General features: G+C 42.9%; 1 protein-coding gene across 10 annotated transcripts; it reads right to left on the reverse strand.

Moving 5' to 3' along the window:
• Positions 1–2,991: 2,991 nt before the first annotated feature.
• On the reverse strand, positions 2,992–7,844 carry LOC123128514 (uncharacterized). Of its 10 annotated transcripts, XM_044548541.1 has the most exons (9): positions 7,062–7,839; positions 6,852–6,959; positions 6,239–6,419; positions 5,843–5,957; positions 5,598–5,714; positions 4,623–4,726; positions 4,456–4,529; positions 3,639–3,735; positions 2,992–3,542 (listed from the first exon to the last, which is right to left on the reverse strand). In XM_044548541.1, exons 5-9 carry the CDS (start codon positions 5,671–5,673, stop codon positions 3,474–3,476), a joined length of 420 nt encoding a protein of 139 aa, XP_044404476.1. In that variant the 5' UTR covers positions 5,674–5,714; positions 5,843–5,957; positions 6,239–6,419; positions 6,852–6,959; positions 7,062–7,839; the 3' UTR covers positions 2,992–3,473. The 10 variants fall into 10 exon arrangements, 4 of the variants coding, with proteins under 4 accessions (XP_044404476.1, XP_044404473.1, XP_044404474.1 ...); XR_006463168.1 differs by lacking the exon at positions 6,239–6,419 and having other exon boundaries at positions 3,639–3,740; positions 6,805–6,959; positions 7,062–7,837; XM_044548538.1 differs by lacking the exon at positions 6,239–6,419 and having other exon boundaries at positions 5,598–5,743; positions 6,805–6,959; positions 7,062–7,844.
• Positions 7,845–9,773: the final 1,929 nt, after the last annotated feature.

Genomic DNA, 9,773 nt, shown 5'->3' on the forward strand with positions numbered 1-9,773 from the left:
TTCCCCCGGCTAAAAGTGTGGATGCACACACGTTCGTAAATAGATACAAGCAGTGCAGTAAAGGCCGAAAGCAGGGGAACATTACAGAATTGGAGAAACAGAAGACAAAAACCCCAGAAGCCCAGCGCCCTTACCGCACGTACTTACTATGCATTTACCAGATTTCACCCCCGAAAATGGCGTGAAAATGTCTCGCCGTCGAGCCCTACCACGCGGCCGTGCGCCTATTTATACACGTACTCCAGTCGAAGTGTTCATTTGCAACGCTACGACCAGCATCCCCTTCCCCCTCCACGAAGCATTCTCTTGTCTGTCTCTCCATGGAGAAGGGGCACGGCGCTGAACATGGGAAGAAGAAGAAGCAGAGCAACAAACTAAGTCCGAGGCGTGGTGGGGTCATGCAGAGCATCGCCAAACTGCTCTACTTCTGCGGTGCTTCTGCGGAAGGCTATAACGCCTTGTACAATGGAAGGTGCTTAGAAAAATAAACCGAGTTTTTCTGAAGCATCCTATTTCTATAGGAGAGATGCTTAGTTAAGCGTCTACCCTGCACAAATAAGCACTAGTGTTTAAGGAAAGACTGGTTTATTTTTCTAAACACCTTCCATTGTACAAGGCCGAAGAAGGCCATGGAGCAGTTGAAGCTGGCACGCACGATAATTACGGTTCTCTATTTGTGCATGCATGTGTGTGTACCGTGTGGCCTTCTTTCCTCTGTTTCTGCATTAGTTGCTGTTGTCGAGGACCCTCTGGATCTACTACTACTACTACTGTTATGATGGATTGTCACTGTGTTTGAATTTTATATACTTCATGTAACACATGTAATCCGAACGGCATTGGTAATGTCTTGGTTGGTCACTTCCAGTAGCATGTTTGTTGTATTTATGTTGCTCCCATACTCTGTTCAGCAATGGATTGATTTGAACTGGCCTACGACCACTGGACTAAGAGTCAGCCCACGAGTCCTACAACCATGGCACCTGAATCCATCATTTGCACCGACGTGTCTTGCTATTCATTCTTTTTTTTTTGCAAATCGGAAGCAAGCTGGGGGAGGGTTACGGGTGTCCGGACCGCCGACACATAGGATCTCTGGCACCCCCGGCCCACTCAAATCCATCTCCCTTCACTTTTCTGCACTCCATCCTTGCTCCCCCTTATTTTGAATCCACACCCTCCTCATCCTCCGCTACCCAGGCATCCTCAAACGTCCATAGCCCCACGAACGCGCCTGCCCCTTTGTCCCCCCGTGGACGATGTCCATGGCGGACACCATGCTCGACAGGTATTCGGCCGAATGCCATTGAGTTTTTGTGTTGAAATTTTTGTTGCTCTCTAGAGTAATTGTCTAGTCTACCACTAGTGACAACTATGCTATTAGTTAGCAATCAAGGCCATCATCCACAGCTAAAGGGTTATTACCTTTAAAAGGAAAAATAAAAACATTAGCACACAACTCACATGACAATTGCATTTTTTATCATATGCAAGAACAAGTGCATAATAGTGGAAATTTCACAGACTTTCGGAAAAACGAATGCGTTTATGGCATTGGTATTACCCTTAAAGAAGAAATAAAATTAAACCAAAACTAAAACAAAAATAAAAAATGAAGTTTTCTGAGAAAGAATGAATTAGTGACACTGAAATTACCTTTACGGAGAGAGAAAATAAAAAAATGATAAAAATTCCACATAATGTACCTAGACATTGCAATTTTTTATAATATGCAGGAGTAAGTATATAATTGTGAAATTTCATAAAAAATTTATAAGAAGGAATTAATTAGTGGCATTGATATTAACGTGAAGGAAGAAAGAAAATGAAATAAAAACTACAACTAAATAAAAATAATGAGGTTTTCTAGGAAAGAAATAATTAGAAGCATTGGTATTGCCCTTTAAGAACAACGAAAACAAGAAAAAAAAACTTGAATAAAACTTGCACACAACTTTGCACTGAAATTGCAATTTTTAATATGCAAAAAATAAGCATATGATCATGCAATTTTCATGCTCACATACTGTATTGTATTTGTGTGTATACATTTCTGTTCATCCAACATGCCAAAAATATCCATTAAAAAATGAGTAAAAATAAAAAGAAAGAAAACATATATAATAGTTCAATTAAATTTCACATGAGGATGATGATCAAAGGCGGAGGCAGACCTATAATATGTGTAGTTTTCTAAATGAAGAAAATAAAATAAAAACTAAAAAATCAAAATAATGAAGTTTTCTAAGGAAGAATGAATTAGTGGCATACCCTGTAAGAAGAAAAAAGAAAAAAGAAACAAATAATGCCAACACTGTCATGTTGCCTAGAACTCTGCGCCCGACGACTGAGCTCCTGTGTCTATCACCCTCCCGAGCATTTTCATGTGTCCCTTGCCTCTCCATGCCTTCGAGAAACTCCTCGTGCAGTGTTGCTTCACTTCCCTCTCCACTAGGCCTTAAAACTACATGAAACGCATCCACCAAGCTCCATTGATGTGGCTCTACTGACATCCATGTCTCCTATAAATAGGACCCCGGACAGAGCCTTATAGCCCTTCATTCTCAGACTTGGAGCCTCTTTGTATCTAATCGCATTCTTCGAGCAATTGCTCCCTGACTTTGAGATCCTCCACAGCATCCGACAAAGCGTGCATCACCGCGAGAGCAGCGTAGGCCCGCTTCTTCTCTCCTTTCTCTCTACTAGATGACTCGTTGCGCCAATGGCGCAAAGGCCGAATGTAAGCCAATTATTGTGAGAGAATGCATTAATATATTTGTTGCATGAAAAGAATAGCTCATATACTATATGTAGTGAGCACATAAGATTGAAAACGATGCACTAAGTCATGTAGGAAAGTAATCTTGACTTTCTGCAGATGTAGTCGTTGTTGAAGAGCGTTTGTAAAATAAACAGGAATGTAATTGCTTTTAATTTATTGCATACACTGTGATCGGAAGACGTGATCAGGGGGAAGCTCTGATGAAAGCATTGAAGCAAAAGCATGCATAAAAGGAAGCTTGTTTCTTGAGTCATAGTTTTCAGGAAACAGTAGCAGAAGAGTTCTTCACATATATATACAATAAGCGGTGATAAACCGCTTTTCACTACAAAGAGAACAATATAATCTAAAGATGATAGACTACATTACACAGTACTTTTCACCATAGAAGCAGCAGGGGAAGACTAAAGTTTATATATAGCTTGCTCGGAGTTCTCCGAAAGGGGAAAGATATTGGTCTCATTGATGCGAAACAAAAGGTGGCTGTTTTCGTAACAACCAAAGCATGCAGGCCAGGATACATTGACCAAAGTCTACCAGAAACTATTTCTGGTTGCTTCGAGGCGGTGCTCAAAATTATAGGATGTCCGATGTCGCTCGGAAAGATAAACATCTTTTTTAATTATCTCACAAATAAAAATAAGGATGTTCTCTGAATAAATTAATATTGGTTTCTGTAAGAGAAATTCAATTAAATGGTCAGCATGATACCCTTCCAGCGTAGACTTCGCTTGATAAGCAAGCAGAATATAGAAGATACCTTGACAAAGAAGAGATATTACAGTTATTAGCATACTGCACCATACCATTAATCACAGTTGCAGAATAAGTAGAACCAAAGAAACCTTAGTCGAACCGTATGTACATATCTAGATAACGGCATGGAAGAAGTGCTCCATGGAAGAACTACTGCCTCGCTTTCTTTGGTGCGCCAACTCCCTTGGCGGCATTGCCTGTTCTAAATTTGATCAATTAGCAAAAACAATGACACGTTAACAACTTTGTTCCTGGTGATAAAGGCTAGATCTTCAGAATGTTGTATACACAGGAAGTGCATAAAGATTAGACACAAAAATTGCAAGACAACATAAACAAACAGAAGACTCATTGAACCCTAGCACATAGGAAACCAACTCCATAGATAATCAATTGGCAGGCGCATGCAACAGGAAAGAAATGGTAATACACATAAAAATGCTGAAGGTACATATATATTTTACTGACCCTCTCATGAATCTAGAAAGAAAAGTCTGATCAAACAGCATTAGACGCATCAGTGAAGAGAGAAAACATAGTCAACATACAAAGGGAACAATGTTTTTCATTGTAAAGAAGGGAAGGCTTCGTAAATTCCTAAATGGGAGGGTAGTATTACTGTTTAGGCATCTATTCTGCAATTTATTAGCGAGTAACTAAATAGTAAAAGGCTGTGTTTTTTTTGTGAGTAAGTGATTAATCTGCATATATCAGTGAGGTACAGAACAGGAATTGAGCCTGGTAACAAACCCGCACTCAGTAAATTTGTAATTGTTGTGACCAAGAAGCAAGCAGAAAAATAGCTGAACCTTAGAACTTATATTAGAAAAAGTAGAGATCAAATGCATATACCAAAGCAGGAGCCGTTCCATAATCTAACACAACAATCTAATTTGTTCTATAGGAGGGGTTTTCACCTTTTGGTCTTAGAGGGGTCAGGAAGCATGTTCTTTGGATCCTCAGCAGATGCACTTTCAGTTTCCTCTCCAACCTGTATAATTTGGTGTTATCAAAGATCATTGTACATCAAGCATGATCTATGCAGAATGGGTATGATATCTGCATATTAAGCATAGGCACGAACATTTAGCACGGATGCAGGCTGAACAATATTTTCAGCAGTGGCACCTTCTTCAGTCTGAGAGGCCACTTTGATAGCACGGGCAGAATCATTTAATTGTCTGCATTCTAATATGGTTTTTTGGTGTGTAAATAGACGATCAGCAATACAACATTGAAGCCAAGCTAAATAAAAAATAGTGGTATAGTAGGCAACCTTTCCAAAACAGCAGAAACTAAATAGGATTTTGTTAGCGTTGGTATTCTAAATCAAAGCTGAGATTTCCCAACAAAATTGCAATCTGGGATCACATAGACTGTAGTATTAGAAAGGACATATGCAAGTAATTCTGTATGATTAATTATTAGGGCCAGTTGAATTGGCAGGATCATACACTAATCACAATTATCATTCAACTTTGTTTTATATTTAACGTCATAAAAGATTCTACATATTAAGATGTTGCCTAGTACATAGTCAACATGCTAAATGAATGGTTAGAGTCAAAAGACTTGGGGTCTGTTTGGTTCATACAGTACATTAAATCAAGCCCTCCACGGCAGCAACACCGACACAAAAACGGCAGCGACGCAAGCGCAACACACAACAAGCTCAGAACAAAGGAGAGCACGACACTTCTTGGGGACAACATTCAGTGAAGCATCTAATCTGTATTTTGAAAGTGAGTCACCAATAGAAGTATTTGAGAGCCAAGAGCAAACTATTTTGAGACCCAAGAGCAAACTATTGACTCTAATCACCAGGCTGTAATAAGCATGAGCAGAACTCAAAATAGTGAAAGGATGAGAATCGAATAAATATCACTTCATTATTTCTTTCCTAACTGAAGCAAAAACAATCTCTTGCCCTGCCGGCACACAAACAAGGTGCAATCACACAGCCCAAACCTCATTTAGTTTCAACACATGTTCTTCATCCATTGAATTCCAGGGAAGGCAAGAAAATTGAGAGAGCAAGAGACGTTGTAGAAGCCGGTACCTGCGGAGCTGCAACACCATCTCAACCATCTCTTCGCCGCCTTGAGCTTGAGGGAGGAGGGCCGGCGGCCTGGCATCGCGGGTGGCCCGAGCTCTTCCTTCTTGCCACTGTCCAGCGCTGCCACACAAAGCGCCTCCATCAGAACCCCGATGCAGAGGGAGAGCACGCCAAAGTAGGATGATATCAACAGCCAAAGTAGGATGCAGTGTTATTTGGACTTGGTAAAGAAGTTACCCTCTTCTTACTTTTTTGCAGTGGAGTAATCTAGCAATTCAGCAGCACCCGAGTTTTGGCGACCTTGATTTCTTCTTCAACCATCAACAAAGCCTTGACGCAAACATGTTCACATTTAATAGAACCCTATTAAAAGAGATATTCCAAATTAAGGAAAAGTAATCATGGTAAAATCTTAATTCATGAACAATTTGATATGTTGAGCATATTGTTTGCTTCTCAAAGAGTGTGCCAAGATTGATGCTCTCGGGATAGAAATCAACTCGAATACAACAACTACTATCAGACTTTCTGCACGTCTCTCGACAACAAACTGTGCTGGGTCCTCGATCGTAGCAAACAATGTTACCAAGTCCATCCACCACATTAGGACACATGCTGAGATAAAAGGGTAAGAAGATACTTGCCCTTTCCATGGCGTAGGCAGCATCAGTCAGCACGGTGGAGCTGTGCCATAGGGTGGGCGCTGGATCGGAGACCAGCGAGGCTATTCGTGAGTTGGGTGGACTGGCAGCTCGCGTCGGCATGGAAGCAAGCAATGCTTTGCGGGCGTCTCGCCATGCCGCGGACATGGCCTTGACGAATCCGCTGATCATTAAATTTTCCATGACCATGAAAAGATAAACATGAAGGTCAGGCATAGGCTATAGTTGGATGCATATACAGGACGATGCCTAACAAAGATCCAGTACAATTTGTTCTAAACCTAATCGATTGGTGAGCCGGTCAATACTGACCCAAATTAAACTGAAGGTATGACATTACAGAAGCATAAATTCAGAAATGGAAGAACTCAAATGTATTTGTTCAGTTCAAGGAATGTGTGAGTTAAAATAGACTGCTCCTAACGAAGTCGTTGGTCCCACTTCTACCGGCACACATACATACGCCGATTGAGCGCAAATAGAAGGCAATCGCCAGCATATGCAAACTAAAACGTAAAGAATCAAATCTGTTACAGAGAAAAGGATACTCGCTGGGAGCCGTCATCGTGCATCATCTACAGCCTCCATCACCCACCTGCCGAGGACTCCATCCGCTGCATGACTGCACGAATGGCCTCCTATTTTGCCACAGCAAGGTGGAACCAGGTGTAGATGTCGTCACCCACCCGTTGAGGCCGCCGTCCTGTTGAGCGATGACAAGGAGGAAAAGGTGAAGCGCACGCAGGGGGCTGGGTGTTTTGGTGTGGAAAAACAGAGATAATGAGAGATGGGGAAGGGATCTCACCGCCTTAAACTTGAGCTCGTGGACGAGCCGTCCTCTGCTGCTCCGCCTTGACCACCTCGAGCACCCCCTCTGTCTTCGTCCTCTCACCTTCTCGAGTAGATCCATGACCATCTCCTTCCCCTCCCACCTCAGCCCTCCCTACCCTCAACTATGCAGACTCGGCTACAGCCCCTCCTCGGCGACCTGGAGCGAGGGCCTACGAGGAGAGCGGCACCAATCCTCGCGCGGGCCGACGCCGGTGGAGTCCCTCTCCAATTCGAAGCCACACCTCCCTCTCTCACCTGCAGATCGAATCCAGCACCGCCACCGTCGCCGGCCAGCTCATGGAGTCCAGCCACCGCCGCCCAAGATGTTGGTTGCTGCTCCCCTCCTTTCCCCTCCTCCGCCGTCACCCCACATGCCGAGTCCCGATCGAGGCCGCACTCCTCGGCTCGAGGTCCTCCGGCTGAGGCCGGATCGAGGTCGTGCTCGTCGAGGCCGGCCACGCGGGGGAGCCCGTCCCGCGTGAACCCAGAGCAGGCGGTGGAGACGGGTTCGCCCGCGAAGCGCTTGGCCACAGCAGCCTGCGCCCGAGCGATGGGAAGGCGAGGAGGAGGAAGAGGCGAGGCGGTGGAGAAGTAGCAGTCGGCGGCGGGGCTCCTAGGGCGCAGGAGGAGGAGGTGGGAGGGAGTGGCGGCGGACGAGGGAGGGAGGAGCGAGGGGCGTGGGGCTGTGGATCGGGGCTAGGGTTAGATGCCGTTTTCTACCCTGCGCGGTGCGGTCATTTTTCCGCTCGCCTGGTGCGCTGCACCCCCACGCGCGGTGCGGTGGGCTTTTTTCCCTTGCGTGATACCGTGCGCCGGAGGCCTTCGTTGTGACTACCTACCCCTTCATCTTTTATAAGTTAGATTTCATTAATGTGCATCTTCCTATCGCCTTTGCATGTTCAAAGTTGTAGCCAGTACGGGTTAACGACGACAACCAAGCTTTGATGCTGCTCTATATATACCGCTTCTTCCGGCGCCTACGATTTCAAGAGCAAATAATCTCCATTGACACTCACTTCATCTCCTTCCTCTCGATGTGCGTAACACCGTTGTTCACCGCCTCGTCCCTTGTGGCGTCCACAACCCTGAAGTTGAGCCATGCGACACCCATCTCCAGCGATCTTCTGTCCTCTTTGGTGAGATTTTGACCTCATAATTTCTTATGTGTCCGATCTTCCGTCTGTGGCTAGGATAAGATCAATTAAAGCCCGCAAACGGGTGTGCTCTCCTGGCCGTTGATCCTTAGATCAACGCTTCCAGTTAAATAACTTAACCAAACACATACCGTCCAATTAGATTGTGCCACGTTCCACTGCTTATATTTTCATTTTTTTGATGATTTTTTTTGTAAAATTCAAATATTCATACGTTCATTTTGTTTGGCCAAATTTGAAAATTTTGATATCCCTATGATCCTTGGGAAGTGTGCAATTCAAATATATCCTTTGATCACCCATTTGAACATTTGAAATAATCCAAACATAAAATATGCATTTGGGAATATTAAGCCATATCTTTTTGTCAATAAGTCCTATCAAAATATTTCTAGTGATTTTATGGACAAAAATCAAATTTGAACTAGAGGTATATTAAAAAATGCCCAATATTGGTAAATGCATACCATATAGTCTACATGTCATTTAATGATACCATGAAAGTTTAATAGGTTTCAGACAATGTTCATTTTTTCTGAAAATTAGAAAGAATCAATTTTACACAATTATAATTAAGCTCGTGTGTTTGAATTTTCAAATATACATATTTGAAAGTACCAAACTTTTGTTTCCATAGACCTAAATATATGCTAACTACCTTATTTAGGATCTTTCTTCCAATCGTTGGAAAATTTAAATGTATTTATGGTTCAAATTTCAAGCATTTATTGAATTAAAAATAAATTTATTAATAAATTTTCCAAAATATAGCAAAAAATGAAACCTATAAAGTTCAAACCATTTTTCACACAATACCAATAATAAGATAACACACTAAAATCTAAAAAAATACCTACAAATTGGAGTAGTTGCGGGCAAGCCTTATGTGATCGCCACTTGTGAAGTAACTACGAGTGGCGGGCATGTGCAAGTTGCACGCCACTAATAATTATGGCCAAGATCTAACCTTGGCCCAGGTCTGCAGTTATGGGTGGTTTTAAATGCCCGTCGTTGTTAAGTAAACTAAAATTACATGGCTAGTTTAGAACCCGCCATTGGTATCTACCTGAATATCAATGGAAGGGTCCCGACTCTGCCTGCCACTAATGTGACCCTACCTATAAGCATTTTTCTAGCAGTGTGATCATGGCATTATTTAATGGTGACATTCGACCATCGAATGTTGTCCTCGATTCTATGTGGTTTGGGTTCATATCTATGATGTACCGTTGAGGCATATATCGGTCATGGGATGTGCACTTGGCACAAAGCTTTGTCATGTTTGGGAGATTGATATGGGGGCATAGGGTCAGGGCCTAAATGGATTTTAGTGAGTGTGTTGACGTACCACTTGACCGCCATCTTGAGGTTAAATCTATGAATGAGAGATAGTCCACTTAATCTAGGAATGTGTACATGGTTTACCATAAAAGACATATCAATTGCCAAGATGAAGCGCCACCACATACGGGGGAGACCTTTCACCGAACGACACTAGGGTCAAGGAAAACACTTTGCCAGAATTGGAAAAG

The sequence above is a fragment of the Triticum aestivum genome, chromosome 6A (genome assembly GCF_018294505.1).
Source record: "Triticum aestivum cultivar Chinese Spring chromosome 6A, IWGSC CS RefSeq v2.1, whole genome shotgun sequence".
Lineage (NCBI taxonomy): Eukaryota > Viridiplantae > Streptophyta > Magnoliopsida > Poales > Poaceae > Triticum > Triticum aestivum.

Bases quoted from the DNA above. Each gene is read 5' to 3' on its own strand.
- LOC123128514 (XM_044548538.1), bottom strand. From the start codon at position 5,736: ATGGAGGCGCTTTGTGTGGCAGCGCTGGACAGTGGCAAGAAGGAAGAG. The intron at 4,727-5,597 runs GTACCGGCTTCT...AAACCATATTAG, and splicing joins ATGGTGTTGCAGCTCCGCAG to AATGCAGACAATTAAATGAT. The intron at 3,736-4,455 runs GTGAAAACCCCT...AATTTAGAACAG, and splicing joins GACCCCTCTAAGACCAAAAG to GCAATGCCGCCAAGGGAGTT.